The sequence below is a fragment of the Diadema setosum genome, chromosome 1 (assembly GCF_964275005.1).
Source record: "Diadema setosum chromosome 1, eeDiaSeto1, whole genome shotgun sequence".
Classification (NCBI taxonomy): domain Eukaryota; kingdom Metazoa; phylum Echinodermata; class Echinoidea; order Diadematoida; family Diadematidae; genus Diadema; species Diadema setosum.
Window position 1 is genome coordinate 4,999,300 of NC_092685.1, and position 21,128 is coordinate 5,020,427.

At 38.7% G+C, this 21,128-nt stretch overlaps 2 protein-coding genes across 5 annotated transcripts in view; one reads left to right on the plus strand and one right to left on the minus strand.

The window, feature by feature from the left end:
• LOC140233439 (uncharacterized) overlaps window positions 1-21,128 on the minus strand; it is a 93,240-nt gene that overhangs the window by 38,152 nt on the left and 33,960 nt on the right. For all 4 annotated transcript variants that reach the window (XM_072313562.1, XM_072313578.1, XM_072313570.1 and 1 more), the window contains one exon: window positions 405-570. In XM_072313562.1, coding sequence (XP_072169663.1) covers window positions 405-570 — 166 coding nt within the window. The remainder of the gene's footprint in view (window positions 1-404; window positions 571-21,128) is intronic.
• Window positions 16,352-19,041, plus strand: LOC140246855 (uncharacterized). The gene is made up of 3 exons (XM_072326185.1): window positions 16,352-16,407; window positions 17,452-17,693; window positions 18,411-19,041. The coding sequence occupies exons 2-3, from the start codon at window positions 17,458-17,460 to the stop codon at window positions 18,559-18,561; spliced, it is 387 nt and encodes a 128-aa protein (XP_072182286.1). The 5' UTR covers window positions 16,352-16,407; window positions 17,452-17,457; the 3' UTR covers window positions 18,562-19,041.

Sequence of the window (21,128 nt, forward strand, 5' to 3'; positions counted from 1 at the left end):
TGCGTGGCAAATCGTCTCTTTCCCCCTCTCGTAACAGGATGCAATATCAATGGGATTATATGGCCAGTGAGCCAGGATCCACTCCTTCATGCCAAATCTCATTAACTTTGAAGTCTCTACACCGCCGAGGAAAGCTTGTCAGATAACTTGAGTTACATTGAATCCGTTTGTCAAATATGCAGAAGCAATTCTATAAGACAATTACAGAAACATTTTCATTGTTATTGTTATGTATTATAACCAAAAGTGTGATTCAATTATGTAGGAACAAAGCATAGAAGAAAGGATTTTTCCCCTTACAGGCAGGAAGGGGGGGGGGGTAATTTCATGGGGAACCAGTTGAAATCTCTAGAGGAGGGCAAATTCGACAGGACAGCATCAATTCTTGAAGTTCTTCAATTTACCTCTGATTGGGGGCATCTTGGGTCCAGTCTCCTGCCCTGCTTCCTCATTGGCCAGTGCCAAGCCAAGGTCCTCCCAGCTCACAAGATGTTGCAAATTAAGGATGCCCTCCAGGGAGCCGGTGGAAGGATGTGCTAATGGGATGCTTCCCGGACCATACACGCTGAAGTAAGGTTTCTTTGCCATTAAGGAAAATGCAGAGTGAGTGTTTATTGGGGAAAGGGGGAAACAATGTCAGAAGCGGTGAACGTTGGGCCAGTCGACCGCACAGTCAATTATGGGTGAAATTGCACAGAGATAAATTAATTACTGTGACTAATGAGAGGTGGAAATGTTTATGTTTTGAAAATACCATTGTCTCAGAACAAAATAATGAGAGACAATGCCATCAGAAGCTGTGGGGGTGTATAAAGTACCCCGAAGAAAACAAATTAGTTTATAACCACACACACACACACACACACACACACATCTCTATCGTCACAGCATTAAAGGTTACAAAACTGGCAGGTGACGACCATAGTAATAGGGGCGTTATTTGGAAGGAAATAAACTGCTGGAGTATACTATGCCATTCTTTGCATTGTGTGTTTCAACTTAGTGTATACTTCATGTAACACATCCCTGATAAAACATAAACACAAGTACATACATACACCGACATAATTGGCATAATGCTGATGTCACGTTACAAGTAAGGCTGCTTTATCATTTGAATTTCCCTTGCATTCTTCTGAATAAAAGCACATCTTTCAGTTGCCATCAGCTTCCATCCTACTGTTTGCAATGTTTCCCTAAAAAGGCTTCATAAAAAGTATCAATGACTTAAATCATGCAGAGGAACAATATGATAAAAATGACTTAAATGCAGTGGAACAGTATAATAAAGATCTGAATCAATCTTTCCTCACAAAATGAAGCATCATTCTAGGTTTGTCTTGAACACTGCACAATTAGTCTTTTCATTTCTTGGCATCACTCTCAACCAGGATGACATGATGAGGAGATATTCAGGCTCTTGTTCAAGCCACACACCACACCTGATTGGTTACTTTCATCATCAGTCACACATGTCTGCTTGCTTGCTTGCAGATTTTGCTTGCAAACCTGTTCAGACCAGATATGTGGTAAAACAGAAATCTGCAGATAAAAAGGTCATCTAATCAGCTCATAGTAATGATCATGTCAAAATGTTAAATCATAATATAGGCCCTACAGGGCTAACTCAAACTGGCTCATGCATATTCATAAGATAAAGAAGCAGATATGCAAAGGGTAAAAAATTTCAAACAAAACATTACAGAACTATGTGAAATGTTACATAATCAGGTCTCATGATATTACATGCTTCAAACCATGTTTCTTCTCTCTAGACTTGTCATAGTCATCTCAAAACCAATATACTGCAGCCAAGGTCTCCTTTGATAGCTATCATGAGCATCAAAATGAAGCTACACATTTAAAACTGTGCAAAGGCTCTACAAAAGCATCTGCTTAATGGGACATAGAATCAGAAATAACTTCATCTAGGCAAGTGGAATGCTGAAATATACATTCTGCTGTACACCTAGCAATATGCAATAGACTAGAATATTAACTGCTGAAAAGGTACATGAAACATTAAAAATCTACCTTTGTAGAAGAGGTGCAGACCTCTTGGATGTCAGTGTGTGGAGTATCACACTTAACATGCTTACCAATTGCATTTATTTTTACATCATCTAAACTGAGACTGTTGATGCCTACTACTTTGTTTAAAAATCTGCAACCCATTTAAGGTTTGTCAATACTGTGGAGAATGGTGACCCTTTGCATTTTATAGGCTAGTAAACAATGCACATTTATAAACTTGGCAAATTGGGCAAGAAGTCAGATGATAAAAGTTTGTTGTGACATTACCTGTCATATCCATATTTGAATAACATTTGCCTCTCTGAACATAATGGGAGATGAATATATCATTATACAAAAATACATACATCTGAAATCAAAGAGCCTCAAACACTTATTAAGAAATATTTTCAAATGACCCTTATATCTAAATCTATGTGTCAATCTGCATCAATTCCAAAAGTTTCAGATTACGTTTGACAATTCATTAATCTTTAGAATACATATCAGTTATTACATTGAACATTACAAATTCAAGCTGCACACAAAGCTGTGGATGCTTAATATTCTACAAAATGTCATAATACGTAGTATCTCTACACAGCAGCAACTAAAACTATTATGTGCAAACCATCAAAGCCTGGGCCCCATTTCATAAAAGATGTTAGGATAGCAACTCTTGCTGGAATGGCAACTTCCCATAGCAACAGCCCATCAGGTAGCTGGATTCTTGTCGTTACCGTGACAATTGCCATTCCAGCAAGAGTTGCTATCATATCAACTTTTTATGAAATTGGGCCCTGATCCTAGGTTGCATCTACAACTGCAATGACATCTTGTCAATGTGCTATGTAAGAGTTTGTTCCTGACTGTAATAAACATCAAGGAACAGGCAACTAGGACTTCTGTGACAACCTCCAGGCCTGGTCATTCATTTCTGTGTGGCTAGGCAAAGGTGGCCTGACCACTAATGACTCTCGTCTGGGACAGCACTCACTCCACTCTCTCTCAATCTGTCTCATCCGTCCATATCATATCCGACAGGAAGTACTTGTAGTTAGGGTTGTGGGGGCCCACCTCTGCTTCAACTGCCTTCACCCATGTGGCTTGTCCTGCCAAGCCACTTGGGAAGGCTATTCTCTGTGGAGAACTTGCCCAGTACCTTGCTATCATGAATGGTAAAGGCATGGAAAGGAGGAAGAGGAGTGGGTAGTTATTATTAGGGGGATAGGGGGGTGATGGGAAGGGATTATGCTTTGTACCCACTAATAGTTTTTCCCCTATATTAAACTGGAACATGTACAGCTATGCTGTAAAAACAAAAGCTACCCCCCCCCCCCCCCACACACACAGTGGTAAGGAGCTTTCAGCATATTTAATCTGTAATGTGATCTAGTGCATATTAAAGGCTACACTTTGGTTTATTCTGACCAAAAAAGAAAAAAATACAGATTTTCTTACAATGCGACTCTCTTGGTGGTTCAAAATGTATGTTTTATGTGTGTGTGTGTGTGTGTGTGCGCGTGTGTGTGTGCGTGTGAGCATGTGTGTATGGGTGAGTGTGTTAGGGGTTTATTTGTAATATAAAGCATGAGAAAAAAACTTGACAGGCCTGTGAGTGTAATAAACACCCCTGAGGGTGAGTTTCACGCCTAAGACATAATGAGACTTGATGTGTATGTAGAGGTGCATTACATCTATCCTCTTCTTTGTACAGTATTCATCGCATAATCGGGACAGGTTGGGAGTAGCAAACACGGCCCCTTTAAGCGGGGTGCCCGATTTCGCGATGAGCACTCACCATACACTAACGGCGTACGACATGTACATTATGTAGTGCACACACACACACACATGCATACTGACGTACTGTACATGTACATGAATACACAACCACGCTACCCCTCGGCGCGACCCTCTAGCTCTCCCTGCATTCTCGCAATGATGTAGAGTAATCGCAACCGGGTTCTTCTTCTGTCGCCTCTCTTCGAACACAAAATATGTGGATTAAAAGCTAGCACTTTCTTAAACATTCGTAGAATTCTTGGACACGTAGGGCGTTCTGTATAAATACATATCCACAACCATGGGAAATGATTACCCAGAACTGATGTGGGAACGTCAATGAAAAGTCCTTCAATCATTCAATCATCACGGCTTGATTGTTTACTTGCCGCGATCACTGCGCTGTACATGTGTTGTAGCGATCTGTCTTGCCATATACCTGGTATATACATGTACAGAAAAGCGAAGGCGGTCAGCGAGCTGAAATGTACGTGTACTGGATGGACGGAGGTCAAAAAACACCAGTCCGAAGCTTGCTTTGTATTAAGTTTGATGTAAACGACAACTGATAGGGAATCTTTGAAATATTGTTGTGGTATTTTGGTAGATTTTTTGTGTAAAATATTAACAAAATCAAAGATCGCTTGAAGAAAAATTGTCCCGTTTATCAGAGGTCCCCGCCCGATTATCCAGTGAAAATAACGTGCATTGGAAATGTTTCTGGGAAGCGTATGTCATTTAAGCGAGGTTCCCGATTATCAGATGCCCGATTATGCGATGAATACTGTACTTAGAAAACAAGTTATTGTCATCATTCTGATCTTTGTCTGGTGGACGCTGTCGCAGCTATACATGCATTCTCATTTTGGGATACGCTTTCCAAAACTTGTGCACGTATATTGTGGATTGCAACCCACTAGTCCACTGGCATGTTCTTCGCTACAAGATGATGGCATACTGCGATCAACACGCATTTCTATGGCAATGCAATGACCGGCTAAAATGAGGGTAAATTAATATGTTAGAGATCAGAAGAGAAAGAGGAAATGCAGAGGGTAAATATCTCATTGCATGAGGTCACCCACTTGACATGTATGACTCACGTGAAGAGATAGTATGTCACCACAAACCAAAACCGAATGCTGTGACCACAGTCTATCTGATCGTGTTTGAAATTAAGGCTCACCTGGGCTGTATTGCATCAACAGTTACTTTTGCAAGTCAAATATAGTCTGTATATCACTTAAATATCAACCCATAATGTCCAATCATATGAGGCTGAAAGCCAGGTTACTTTGGACGTTTTATGTCACTTTTCGATTACTACTCCTTATGCAGTGAAGCACCATGTCACTGTTGGATATAAGACACCATTAAAGTAGAAATGTCGCTATGCTGTCTGATATGCCTCCTCTATCACACTAGTCTCCGAATTCTCGATATCGCCAATGTGCAGAAAACTTATGCGCACGCGGAAGAGCCCTGTCACAGATACACTGTGGGATTCCTTGATGCCATTGTCGCTTCCGGTTGTCAACACGCGCATCCCAGTTCCCATACGATTCAATGGAGTTATAATTGTCAGCTTTTACATGTTACTCCTTTTTTCTTGGCTATAATTCAGCTTTAAAAGAGTTGAAAGTCTCTAAATTTTACTGATATGCAGTCACTAGAGTCATGGTTCACAACTGCAAGACCTCAAAATGCTGGGCACATGATGGAAAGCAAAGAAATCTTCAACAAAAATACCCCTGGACAAAGACAGAACGTGACCTGAGTGCACATGCAGCCAAAACTGGGGCAAGCTTGTCCCCTGAGCTATCCCATAATGCATCTAAAACACTGCTCTGTGCATGGCACCTAGGTATTGGCGATACCGAGAATTGGTCCACAGCACATCTTGCCAATGTAAGACCACATGATCCGCAAATGATCATCATCTAGCAATGTACGTGTATACACCAATTTCCATGATTTTCGAATATTTTGTGCCATTTTCAGAATATGAAAAAAAGTGAAAGTTTAGCATTTTTACACGAACTTTGACCCATATCCCAAATCTTTTCCTACAGAATGACTGTGTGGTAATGCATTTATACCAAGTTCAATGAAAGATATACATTGTGTCACATCCAAGGTACAGAGGAAAAGGTGAAATTCAGCAATACATACTATTAGTATTTTAACCTGAATTTGACCCTTGACCTCATGACCAAAACCTTCCCAAAGAGAGCTCATTGTTAGGCAATACATGTATATGTACTAAGTTTCATAATGAAACCTTAGAGCCATTTCTAAGATATGAAGAAAAAATTAAAAAAGTAAAAATTTAGAATTGACTATGACCTCTGACCTTGTACCTGTGCACCCACAAGTTAACAGGCACAGTTTGTGTGACAGCTTAATATTGACAGCGGGCACAGTTAGTGTCACTGACTTGATCATCTGGTAAGGACACTACAATACACAAATTGGTTGTTTTGAGAGTGACACTTTCTAGGTGATGCGAAAATGAGACGGAGGGCTATTGGTTGTTGCAGTGCAATGACACAACAGACAAGAGTAATAAATCATCTTGTTGAGACAAGGGCAAGCACTCAAAAGTAAAACAATGGATCCTCCCACAGGCTATCGAAATGCAGCACAAGCAATCATTATCTCTCTAAGTAGTTCTCACTCTCGAGTACAAACAATTTCTAAATAAACTGTCGTATAACAAGTTCAAACACTATCTTAGTTTCGATTCTCTATGTGTCTGAACTGTGTCAGACAAAAACATGTACAAAGACACTAACAGACATTTATTTTTTGACATGGGATGATTTGTATCCTTTGACATAACATTCCATCCATTAAAGAGTTATTTATCATGAGGAAAGTTGTGTACACTTTCGTAATATGCAAGATTTACATGATATCATTCTGACAAATATAAGTTTTCATTAAAATATCCATTTGGGACAGTATTGCTCAATCACACCTAGTCACTCTTTAATTTTGCATCAATGGAATGAGTATGTAAAAGCAGGTAACAAAAGTTTTCATGCACTGTTAAGTTTGCAAACAAATCAAAATACAATATGTGGGAATACCATGAATGTATCGACATTGGCTTTGACAGATAAAAACCAGTTTGGCTCTGATGTCTATTAAATGCCCTGCTGAACTATAAGAAGATCCACCCCACTTTTGAGTGGCTACACTCTTTAAATCAGAACTCATCAAGAGCTCCTCCTCAACTGAAACCATCGGTGCCTTGTTTTCATCTACTTCAATGGCAGCACTTGGAAAGTGTTCACAGCCTTTTACTTCCTTACCATAACTCAAAGATGAAATATTGAAAAACAACTCAGACATAGTTTCATATTGCAGCTAATAACAAGTCTTACAAAGGTGATATCAATTACTCACTTCCCCCTACCCTCCCTCCTCTCACAGAGAAAATAAATCAAAACATCTTTATTTTTGCGCAATCAAATTTTCATGCTGAGCAGTTCAAAAACATATTGGCGGGCTCTCAATTTTGTGCTGCGCATTTGCTTACATGTATGTTTTTCATATAATTCACAAAAGAGAGAGAATTTAATTTGACATTTCCATGCAAGAAAATGATACACATGCACACAAAGATGAATACCAGCACACACACACACACACACACACACATACACACACACACACACACACAGAGTACTAATGTAATAGCATTTAGCAGCTAACAAAGTGAAAGATTCAACTCATTACCTCTGCTAAGGGAGGAGGTTATGTTTTCATTACTGTGATTTGTTTGTTTGTCTGTGTGCAAAATAACTCAAAAAGCTGTGCACGGATTTGGATGAAACTTACAGGAAAGGCTGCGAATGACACAAGGAACAGATGATTAAATTCTGGTAGTGAACCGAGAATTTGTATGGATTTTATGAAGGATTTTCGATATTTTGGCAGGTAGGGTCAATAAGCCTGGGAGTATAAGCTATGCATGTTTGAGGTTTTCATACGCGCACTAGAGTGCATGCTCTAGTTTCTGGTAGGGCGGGGTGCGCCGCGCAGCTGGCATTGATGACGTGACAAAAGGCCTCTATGATAATTGGGAAATCAGACAATTTTCAGCACGCATGCTTATGGGTAGAAATGAGCTGCTTGGTGGATGTCTGCGTTCTCAGAGTGCTTCTCTAGTTAACAAAATGTGTACAGGAAATCGAGAAGATATATTTGTAGATACACAGTATTAGAATTCCAGCTTGCCAAATGTAGCACAAAATCTGTGAAAATTAATGAACCACTAATATTATTTCTTTTAATGCAATAGTATTGAAATGATTCTCTTCTGGTTCATAATGAAGCAACAACATGAACACTTGTTGAAATCAAACTTGGGTATGAGGATATATCATCCCCTAGCTATACATAGCATGCTGGCTGTGTGATGAGCCAGACCAAACAGGTGAACCAAAAGGGGCAGGGAAAGACCTCTGCCCCACCCCCTCCCCCTCACCTCAGAGTCAAGGGGGTTCATCTATACATCATCCCTGCATCCAGGCTGAATAGTTGACTATGACTAATTTGCATACCTGTATTTGAGGTCTGCATTTACACACATACTGGTTTGTTAGAGGTCCCACAAGTCGTATATTTATGGGTCACTCATAACATGCATCCAATCTGTTTTAATATGTTTCTGCCATGTTTTTGGATAAATCCAAGAGAATTTTATCAAAGTTTTACAACCAGGGAGACACCAGTAAAGAATGAGTAGGCACCTCACTTGTTAGAATGAGAGAGAAAGAGACTCAACAACAAAAGAAAAAGAGAATTGATTCATCCATGGAGTCAGGATTCAAATCTGTTCACTTTGATGTTCATTTAAAGGTAGGTCTAGAATTAGGGAGCTTTAGATTTGTGATGTGGACGTTGCAGCCTATGCAAAGTTAAATGGCTCACCTATATGTCATTCATCGTCATTGCATCAAGTAGCTCTCTGCATTGTGAATTTGAGCAGAAGCTGAAACGGCCCAGAACCATCGTGAAAACTCAGACGATGCGAGATCGATTTTGATACGGTGACTGTCGGTGACTGTCATTGTACATAGTATATAATATGGACACAGTATAATACCAGGCAATCTACTGTCAAATGATTGGCATTAAAAACATCTGCAGAAGATGTTGTTGTTCATTTTCCATCTGTGAAGATGGCTGGATAGCCCATATTCAGCTACACTAAGCTGGTCTTCCATGGGGTCCAGTTGGTTGTGGGGTGGGTCACTTCACCGGGTTAGACACCCTGCTCTTTACGATGAATGAATGAAGCGGGATCTTTTACGTGCATGAGCTGTGACTCTCTCATACATGGGACCTCCATTTTATGTCCTATCCGAGGGACAGAGTGTTTTGCCTCTTGCTAGAGGGGACGGTATGTTTACACACAACATTGCTCAGTCCAGACTCGGGTTCGAACCCGGGCCGCGTGATCGTGAGGCAGACGCGCTACCGACTGAGCCAACTCAAGCTGAAATCCCTGAATTTCACTATTTGTACTGTGATTTTTTTTCCCCTCTCCCTCTATTTTGAACAAAGCTAGTGAACTTGTGGACATCAGAGTCCAAACTCAAAGTCAGAAACCTTGTGGGTAACTTGGGACTGCAGGTAATATTTAAATACTCCTGGAAATTGATGAATGGATGCAGTAAGAAAGGAAATGATAATCTAGCTAGAGAGTAAAGTGTATTGATTGTCAAGACTTGCAGGTCATGATCACAGTCAAAAGATACAAAATTCATGCATTTCTTTTCTAAAAAGATACTAACTTTTGTGCAACTTAGTACATTGATATACAGCACCAGACGGCCAGTGCAAAGATGTTACACCATGCTGCAAAGCATGTCTGGTGAATATCTAAGACTATTCAGCTATGAAGGTCATTTACTCATGCATCAATTACGATGGGTCCCTTGTCTTTTATACCACAGGCGTGCACAGCGGCAACAACGATGTACTGTTCCGTAATTCTTGGACGAAATGATCAGCAGCAGCTCAGGAAAACATGATTCTGCTCTTTACACTCCCCACACTTCTGATTTCTGGGAGGAAATGTGCCAAGTCCCACTTGTGTGACTTGGTGTAGGTTTCGGATCCTGGCTGAGGATTATCAACTGTTCTTTTTTTTTTTTTCAATTTCTATGTGAATGTTAGATTGTGTGTGTGTGTGTGTGTGTGTGCTTCATTCTTTTTTTTTTTCTTGTTACTGTTCTTTCTCTGTTATGATAAGATCTTGCCAAGTAGATTAGGTCATAGTGCAAGAAATATCCACATTTCTCCTCCCTTTAAACAAAATTCAATTTCCAGTCACACTTCGCATATAGTTGCTATTAAAAAAGCATGAAATATGTCAAGTAGTATTTCAAAAATAATGTCTTGAATGTTTCTGTGGCGTAGAATGAATCATTGCTGCATAGACATCACATGCTCAGAGTTTAGAATCCACCTCACTCGGCAGCTCACTTGCTCAATGTCAAGGCTAACAGGAAGATTCCTCACCGTTCAGGATAGTAACATCATGTCCGTGTAAATCAACAGATTTATGAGCAATCTCTTTGAAGTCTGAAAAGTAGGCGATCTCTCAACAGAATTTCACCTCCTAACACAAAGTTATCTTGAAAGAAATCTGTGAAATCCAGCCAGCCAAAGTGTAAGCTGAATCTTACGCAAGTATCAAAAACCTTGAGGCAATATGAATATCAGAGAGCACAATGTAATACTAATGTGCAAAGTGCAAGTGTATAACAGGTAGTCAACAAAGTCTGCCATAATATATCATCATTCAGAAGAATAAGTATCTTTTTAACTATGACATATAGCTGTCATACTACAACTAACACGTTTCACACCTTTAACAGAGCGGAAGGCGCACACTTCCCCTATTGCATCACTGAAAAAAGTAGAGCAACAATTGAACGTCAAACATGAATTGCAACAAGCTGGAAATTGTGACATATCAAATAGATTTCGTGGCTTGGTGGTTTGCGTGAATAAGAGGTGGTGGGCTGGCTCAAAATTCAAACCTCAGGGATGACACAAGTGTCCTTGCACAAAATGTCATCATATGGTTGGCAGCAGAGTAGAGCCTGAATTTCAACACTACAACAAATCTAATTCTGCAAAATCATCCTACTACAGAATTCTTTATGATATAATCTTTGAATGATTACAGGTGATCTAGTATTCATTGCTTGGAAAAAAAAATGTAATTTAGAAAACTCATATGTTGGTACAAGATGTGGGCAATCACAATGTCATCCTTCACTAATGACTAAATCTTAAGAGTGTTTTCAGTTCCATCATGTAGAATTCTGAAACATATCAGTCAACAGAATGAACAGCTTCATTTTGATGAGTCAAAATCAGGGCTTTTGTAGTTTTGAAAGCTTCAAAACGACTTACACGCACACTCACTCCCTCTCTCAATACAGTGTACCTTCTACAGATATCCACCAGGAGTGAAGATCATGACAGAGAGGAATACTCTTGAAGGAGAAAGAATGGCGACAAGAAAGTGTGATGTGCCACAACATACCATTTGACCACGGGGGTGAAGCACATACCCACTACAGGGACAGCTAAAAGGCCATAGATGGGAATACAATCAGGAACTCTGTTTTCATAGTCTTTTCTTATCCTGGCATGAGCCCTACATCAACTATCCCCCATATCCCGCAAAAACATTGTAATTTAAATGAAAAAAAAAAGAAAGACAGAAAACAAGAAAGAAAGAGGATGTGAGAGCATAACTGCTACAAGTGAGTGAAGCAGTCTGGCTGCGTGGCCCAGGCAGGCAGGCAGGCAGGCAGAGAGGAAGCTGCCCAACTGACAGAGGAGTCGTCTCGGATCTGCGCATCACAAAACAGGAGATATTTGTCATTTCCTCATGTTTCTGTCAGCATGAAATCGTCATTTCAATATCCTCTTGCCGTCAAGGAGAGGATATCCCTTCCCAGAGGACGGGAAGTCATCGCGGTTCTGTGAGCTCCTAGTACCTTTACCCTCCTCTCTTTCTATCTATCTCTCTCATACTCTTTCTCTCTCTCCCTCGCTCACTTTCTATCTCTCTCTCTTTCTGTGCTCATCGTTTGTCTCTCTTTGTTTTTCTTTCATACTTGCCTGACTGTCTGCTGCTTCCCTTCTCCAAAGTATCAAATTCACCTCATCCCATTCTCATGTTAACAGACACACACACACTCACACATAAACGCTAGAGGGAGATCTTACGCTTTACAAATCAAAGCGCGCATATGTTATAATGCTCTCTCCATCTATCCACACTTAGAATTCCTTCTTTCTCCTAATCTCTACTATGCTATAACTATTTTTCAAATTTTTTCTCCAACTTTCTCCGTAATAACAGTCTGTATAATGCTCTACAGAGATTTCTTTCATATTCTTCACTCAATAGCACATTACTTTTGAGAAAATACAAAAAAAGCTCTTGCTACATTCACTTCTGATCATCATTTTTACTAAATACATGGCAAAGAAGTACATGTATTCAAGTGATGATTTAAATTATAATCCCACATATTCAAGTTGACTTAAAAAAATATATAGATAAATAAAATCAAATGCGAGGAGTGGTAGAAATTTTGTCAAAATCGGAATTTAGGTAAGAAAGTTATAGACTTAAAGACTTAAAGTTTCAGGTTTTCCCTGAAGTGATACTGGTAGCAATTACAACTGCAAATTAGCTGACCTTCCTTTGGTTTGTGCACAAAATTACCTTTGGAATAATATTTTTGGTTCATAGCTTATCAACTACAACTTTTCCCTCTAAAGAGTCATCATTGTTAGCTTATTACAGCACAACAAAGATCTGGTGTGAATAATACAAGTGTTTCATTCTTATTTCATGTCCAAAGTGGACAATTACAAGGATGTGTATGTGTAGGTCCATGGAGGATTTGGGAGACAATGGCATCACCTATCAAATTTACAGATTTGCTATATCTCTTGTTACCATCTCTGTGAGATAATTGTGAAAACATGTGAAACTTTGAAATTTCATAACTCTTTTGATATTACATCACATTTTGATGAAAACTTTACCATTCTGTTTGGCTGATTTTACATGATTTAGATTACAGTCAACTTGAGCACGGTGTGGAATTCCACTTGAACTGATCATGACTGATGACTTGGGTCACACATCCTCCACACTGAGTATGGCCCACTCATACCCATTATCGCAAAGCCAAACAATTGTATAAAGTGTATGGGAAATGACGCAAGATTCCACTTATTAAATAGGAAATAACACTTTGGCCATTTACTGCCAAAGATGATAGGATACATAGTTAAATGTCTGTAAACAGGAAATCTCATAAATATTTAAGCAAGTCCTCCACGACAATGGGTATCCTATACTGCAATCAACACCATTCCCTAATTGTTATTACTTTATCTGAAAAAATACAGGGAGTGAAAATTCAAGCATTTCCAGAAATAGTTCATAATGCTCACACACAAGGAAAAAAATAGAGCTTCATGTTTCTTTATCAAGATCTACTGATAACCAAAAGCAACAGAAAGCTGCCACCCGATCGCACTTCCCTATCGATATCTTCTGAATCACATCCTTCCTATCATGGCCAACATTTCCCCCGACACTTGTCATGTCCCGCTTCGCACCTCAATGCGCTGCGCTGGTTTGGCTGCAAACCACCGTCAGGATGTGTGCACTTCAGAGGATATCCAATCCTGCCCTCAAGTGGCACGATGAATATCCTCTTCGTGCTCGGATGCCGCTACTTGTGTGCCAGGCGTGCCGGAAAGCATGAGTATCCTGCAGAAACCGCCGAACGACTGAAACACCAAACCCTTCTCTGAGCAAACTTGTGGGTTTTGAGGGGAGGAACATGGGAAACTTTAAAGCCCTTGTTTAGTTTCAGCAAAGAGTGCTAATTCCTGAACACCTGGCTCGACTTTGCTCTGACAGGATATTTATGCAAATTTTCCTAAATTCTTAACCATGAGGACTGTAAAACATTAATGAATTTAAAAAACAAAAACAAACAAACCCTCAAAAGACTAAAATCAAACCAACACCGGAGGCACATAAACACTACTCATGTCTAGACAAGCCTCAGAATGAAGAAAGCAGGGAAGTTATGTTCATCTAAAACAAGAAAAAAAAATAGTTAATATCAGTCTTCAATTTTCAAAATTCAATATTCCATTTTTCATTTCCAAACTCCACTTAGTCCCACTCATGCCCTGTGTGTCATAGTTGCTTTAATCATGGATGTAAGGTTTCACAATATAATTCTTAAGGGTTATTACAGAACTGTAGTTCATTTGGATTTTTTTATTTCTAATGAGCAGATCTCTCCACACCACAAAAATGAGTCTTGCTTACTTATTTGTATGTTGTATGTTAAAGTCAACATGTAGCATTTTGCACGTAAGGAAGGCATACTTTTCAGTGTAGATATGTAGAATGTCATAAGAACAAGTTTGTGCATGTGTGGGTGGGCACATGTGTGATCAATCACTATTTAACTGTTCAGGGGAATGACTATGTAGGCTTATCTGCTACAAACAAACCAGAAAACACTAAGCAACTCTTCAAGTTTTCCTCAATTTTCTACGCTCTTTTGAGTTTGCTTCAAACAAACTTACTCTTTCATTCATGACATTAAACAAACTTACTCTTTCATTCATAACATTTCTTTGTTCAATGGGAAAGTGCCACATTGCAAGCATTTGCTTGTTTGTTTAAAGTTATTTGGACAAAAAAATTCCCTAAAAGCTACTGAAGAAACCTTGGCTCATCCTAAGTTATTCAAAATCAAATGGCCTTCAACCTTTTTATCAGTATCAGAAAATGACCAGTAGTCTTTCTGGTTCATTGGTATTATGTCACTTTTAAAAGCAAAATTGGTAAGACTTAAAGACCCAACATTGCGATCTTTTCAATGTTATCTGGTGCCCTATCTGACCAAAAATAAGGATTTTTTTTCCCTTGGTTCTTTTCCTGTTTTGAAAGGAAAAGCAAAAGAAAACTTATACAAAGAAACAGAGAGGAAAATGATTTGCTTTCAAACATGTGTCCTTCTTTCAATACATCTCAATTGTTACAACTCAAGAAAAACACATGCCAGGTTACATGCAACATGGCTGCTCATTCATTGTACAGTTTGAAATTTACATACCCTGGTACTGCTCACTCAACAATGAGTCTCTTAAAAAAAAAAAAAAATCTACTTAACAAAAAAAAAAAAAAAGTTCATTACAGGCCACTTTACAAGAATTTACAAGGAAACATCCATCTAAGGTATAGTTGTGTAAAGTGAGATCCATGAAATCAGACTTGTCTTATAGATGAATAAGAGTTTGTGAGTTAAGGAATTGAAAACCATTGAGTACAGAAATGAGCTAACAGGGGTGGGGTATTTAGCCCCAGCTACTGGATTGCGTTAGACCTTTTGTCACTGAAAAAAAAGAGACCTTGAAAAGTATATGAGTTTCTCATTTTCAAATGCTGCACCCTGGGCATGTCAGGATAGTCATCTGAAAACCTAACCTATCTCCAATCTTTTAGCTATGATTCCTTATATTAGTTTTCAAGCTCTCTTGTTTTTTTTTAAAGGTATACTATTTTAACATGTAAACAAAGGCTAATTACACGTATTGTGTACGTCTGAGTTCGAATCCGTCATTGGATTCTCAAAATTATGATTCATTTTCACGAAAAAATGCCAAAACCCAAGTCTATCGGGAACGCCCCTAAAAAAATCCGGCTCAGCGGCGGGTGATTGACAGATGTGTGTATACGTCACAACCAGAATATACGAGCCAGCTCGCCTTCGAAGGAGCTCGCATATCTGCCTTGCACTGCGTGTTAAAAAAATACGTGTGAGCGATAATTTTGCCCTCTTTTGAAAGCACGATTATGAAGTATTGAAATTGTAAACTGAGGGGAAAAGCCCATGTTTAAGGAATTTGAACATTACTCTACATACACATACGGTGTAATTTGATTTGGGCCCATATTTTACCCAGTTTATCTTATTTATAGTCAACGTTATTTTATTCTTCCCGAACCTGTTAGTGCGAAAATGTGTTGCATACGTAGACGTCAATACAGGCGTTTTATTTCTCCGCTCTAATACTCGGGCACTTGCTAACACGAGCATTGTCTTGCGTACACAATAGTTTGATCAATATACGACTGACTAGCGCGACTGGCGTTGTTGGATTCACTAACGTATTACAGTGAAGTGTTAGCGTCTGCGTTCGGACTGAATTTGCAGCTCTGAAAATTTGAGAAAACGCTGCTTCTTGACAATGGATCTGGGGCTTGAGTCGGATTTGGTGGTCTGAACCCGAATCTGAGATGGAGGAATCAGATGACGACAGTGGAGACGAGCCAGCGGCCCTAGATCTATTTGTTTGAGCCGCTTGCAGAGGTGGAGGCCCATGTCAGGCTGAGGCCGAGTCGGTGGACGCTCCTCCGGGCGGGCTCGGGGAAGATGCTGAAGCTCGTGCCGCTGATCTTGACGGCGACGCACCTGCGCCTGCCGCTGCAGGAGCAGTACAGTGAGACTGGGAAATAAACTGGTAAATTAAAGTTAACTTGTACTTCTCATTACCAGTCATAGTTTCAAATGTATTATGCTCATTTGTTGATCCATAGTCTAACGTTTGTTACATATACTTTGAAAGTTTGAAATTATGTTTTGAAAAAGGACAACTTAGGGCCTAACATCAGTTACCGAAGTCTTATTTTGTACATTATACTTTATAGTATAAAGTGAGATATTATTCAGAACAAAAGTAAAAGAAGCTTCGGAAGTGGGCTGCTGGTGACACAAAGAAGAACAGTTGCCTGGGCCTATTACTAGTAGAGGTCTACCAGGTATAATGTACTTGTGATAGACCTACGGCTACGCTATAGCCATATAGCTGTAATTTCTTCCTAAGTAACTTTTGTATGATTATCTTCTCTTAAAAGTATGAAGTAGAGTCTCCAAATCACTGGATCATGTATAAATATTGCCACTACAGCAGAAAATACACAGCATTGGAGTGACAAAGCTACTATATTTTATGATAGTGCCAATAACTGCTATTTACTGCATAGAGATTATGGCAATCATTCACTAGTGGGATATACATTGTATTTGGTTGTTATATTTAGCCTTAGCTCTTGGGTAAACTTGAAGGGAATAAACCCTCAACTGAAATAAGCCAGGCAACCAAAAAATATACATTCCACTAAAGTGGATGATTACCACAAACTTAGTACAGTACATGTGCATATAGCAGGTGAGCATTGCCATGGGGTGGCAAGCCAACGTTCACAAACAATGGGGTGTTTTTATGGGAGACGCCTCTGGTATATGTATAGTGATAGACTCATTTTGTAGATATTTTGCGTGTATAACACAACATCTTGCGGAGGTCATCTCAACTTCTAGATGGCAGCCCAATGTTGGATGTGAATAGTACATGTATGCTGCATGTATGTTATGTACATGCTCGCATGGCTATTTCATGTATTAATGTGTGCAGACAATTCACTGTTGCAGAAGTAACTCGTACATATAAACAACCTCTTTTAGCATCACTTTATGTTCAATGCTTTCTATTTTGATAATACAGGTGTTCATGCAGTTGTGGGTGTATCCCAATGCAGTCAGTGAGGGAGTCCATATGCTGCAAAGAATTCCTGTACTGGTGAGGAAGATGAATGACTACACTGACGGTGAGGAGGACCTGAATTGCATCACGGAGCACCCAGGATTCCAGCCAATATGTCTAGACAAGTGGGTACTGGAGACAGCGTATTTTCAGTATGTACAGCAGTATGAGGGTCACCACCGGAAGGATGTAACTGAGAATGAGTGAGTACCTATACTAGTGCAAATGTGCTACTACATGCACGCCATTGAACTTTAGAAGTTTATCAAATTTGTGAGAATGGTTTACACTATAACAAAGTTATGTATCATCAGTAAAATAAAAAATGTTATTGACATGTCCCCAAATTGGAAGTAGTTCGAAACAACAATGAACACTTTTAGTCACATTTTTCATAGCAAATAACTGCTGATAAGTAAGAGTATAATTCATAAACCATGTTATAAGGTTGTACAGTGGAACTTCGTTTAGTTGGAAAAAAAAATAACAAAGTGCTAATACAATGTGTTACATGTATCTAAACATTTTGCAGGTCCCAGCTCTTTATATGAAAATTTGTGTTTTTGTACCATAGTATAACAAAGTAATTTTCATGGTTCCATGGTCCTCCTTAGGACCTGTTCATTTTTATTATTATTATTTTTTTTTCTTGTTTTTTTTTTTGCGGGGGGGGGGGGGGGATCTTCTCTGTCTCTGTCTAGCTATGTTATAGCCTCAGGCCTTTTCGGTAATTACATGTACAATGCTATGACATCAAATCCTGTGATGTTTAAAGAGAATAATGTATTCATGAACAAATCAAAAGGGGGGGAAAAACAATTCTATGCCTATGCATTCAAGTATTGACATAATATGCAAGTGTATTAACATGCTTGCTAACCCCCTTGTCTTTCTTGTATTTCCTCTTTTTTTTTTTGCAGGCGATCAAGGCACATCGCATACAGCCAGCTGGCTCGGTGGTGTTGGGGTTTTCTGGGCAGGAGGGTTCGTGTTCGCCTTCCTTCATGTGCCGTCACAACCGTCCCCTACTCTTATCCATCCGAGGTGTACAGGGGATTCGAGGACATATAAAATTTATTTCTTGGATCTTCAAGTGTGACATTTGAGGGACTGGGATTGGGATTATTTTTCTTGTATGTTGCACTGTATTACCCATGGCTACACCTCTGAGTAGAATCCAGAAATCAAGTTCAGAAACCATTTCTACAAGACTCTGGATGCTTGTCATGTATTCTGTTTTACTTAGTATCTTACTATCTATCTTTAGAACAAATTATTGAGTTTGAGAGTATTGCAGTGATACAAATTTTAATGTGTTCAAATATAGTGCCGCATTTGTTTCTTTTCTTGTAGCTTTGATTTACATCTCCTGCATGTGGTTATTATACATAGTATTTATCTTGTCCTAATCTGTTGTAATCATAATTCAATACTAGTATGTTTATGCTACTCAAGCAGAGCATATACCGGTAGACTGAACGTGCATAAATTGTAAATAGAGAAGGGAAATGCCTAATGAGAGTGATAGGTCATGAAGCTGTAAATCATAATTTTTGCCACTAATGTAGCTTGTTTCTATTCATATCCATTTCCTAGTTTCCTATGACATTTTGAAGTGGGGAAATGACAAGTTTTGTGTTCTCAAGAAATGCTTGTACATTGTACTTTTTTCCCCAGTGTCGGTATGTTCCCTGCTCTTTCAAAATGAGGTGAAAGTTGCTGACCATGAAAATGTAGATTTGTGGAGCATTATTTATAGTTACAGTGTATGTAATGGCTTTCTCACATGTTACACATTTAGATATGATCAAACAATAAATGTAAGTGATGCAATGCAGTGACAAGTATTCTTGAGTGACAAATCTTTTTTTTTGTTTTACATAGCAACCCATCTCCTTCCCTTGAAATGTTTCTTGCCCTGATTCATTTGACACCCACATGTTTCTGTGGTGCCGAGTACAGATGCAAATAGTACACAGAGATTTCAAAGTGATTCTAAACATGAGGATGTAATATCATTTACAGAATCCTTTTACAATCTTTCTCAGCTCTCTGTATCTGTACTCTAAGCAACAAAAACATGCGGTTGTCAGATGTAACGGACTCCAATTTTATAAATTAGACCCCGTAATTATGAAAATACCCAAATAGCGATTTTCTTACTAATTCAGAACACACACACACATACACACAACACACACACACACACACACACACACACACCCCTCACACACATATACACAAACAACTTGTGTAGAATTTGGCTAAAATTATCAAGAGAACACCTTCCATGTAATGCTGTGTAGTACTTCTACATTTATTCATCTCACAATGGATGAAGTAAGCTTGAATTCTTCTATGAGATGATTCAAAGGTATCAACATTCAACCAACATACATGTAGAAATGTTTTATGATACTGGATACAAATACCGTTTTAGTGAGGAACATTTAACCAAATGTTCAAATATGAGTTTTTGAATGGCTAAAATATCAACAGAAATTAGAGCAAATTTTTTACATTTATTTTTCTACCCAGGTATTATAATGAGATAGTTCATAAAACAAGGTAATTCTAATTTTCATAGTCCCTCAATACTTGTTATAACAGGGTTCCACTGTACGAGCTGAATCGTACTTCAAAATCTAAAACATGGATGAAACTAAAAAGCTCTCTCTTACAGTTGCTAATTCAACGAGTGTTGTGTATTTTGTATTGTATTGTATTGTAATTGTATCTTGAACAATACTTGGTTATCTTGAGAAATGTGTATTTTCAGGCATACCACATCCATGACCTTTGACCTACCTAAGTTATCTCACCTTTACACACAACTACACTTCAATATGATCCATCTATGCAAGAATGCATGAATTTTACCAAACAATAAATGCGTTATCTTCACAACAATTTGCTAATGGACAGACAATACAGGCCATACCATCGGGCATACAAAAAGTGGTGATGCATGTACTTACTAACAATACTTAACAACCAGACTGTCAAAATACTTCTGTGACACCTACGTTGTATTTTTCTTCTTTCAAGAATGCTTGGTGCAATAAAACATCCCATGGGTCTTTCTGGAGACCCTTTATGGGGTAACTTTATTGAAGGTACATTGTATTTAACACCCCCCTCCCCCCATAAAAGAAAAATACAACAAAAATACAACAAATGATAAATTGATAAGTAAATAAATAAAATGAAATAAATAAAAACATATTTTGACATACATGTAAGTCCTCCATCATAAATGTACACAATGCTTATTTGTTTTACAACATATACTGCAAAATTCAAGTATCCAATCAACTCTTTCCTTGGTTCTAAATCTTGATGTACTGATGCCTTTTGGTTTTAGTGACATATTTTTACTTCTAATAATGACAAATTTCATGAGGATGTCTCACCCAGTTACTGGCACATAGAAAAACTTGCACAAAAAAAAAAAAAAATTAAAGCAGGTTAAAAGTCATTGACCTGTGTGACCTTTGACTCCTTCCAAATCCCACTGTCCCTAAGAACTATGTACATGTACCAAAAAGGTTTGGACAAAACTGAGCATGGTGGAGACAAGTTATGACAGACAAGTAGATGATAGAAACCATTTCAATCCCTCAGTCTCTTATCCTTCA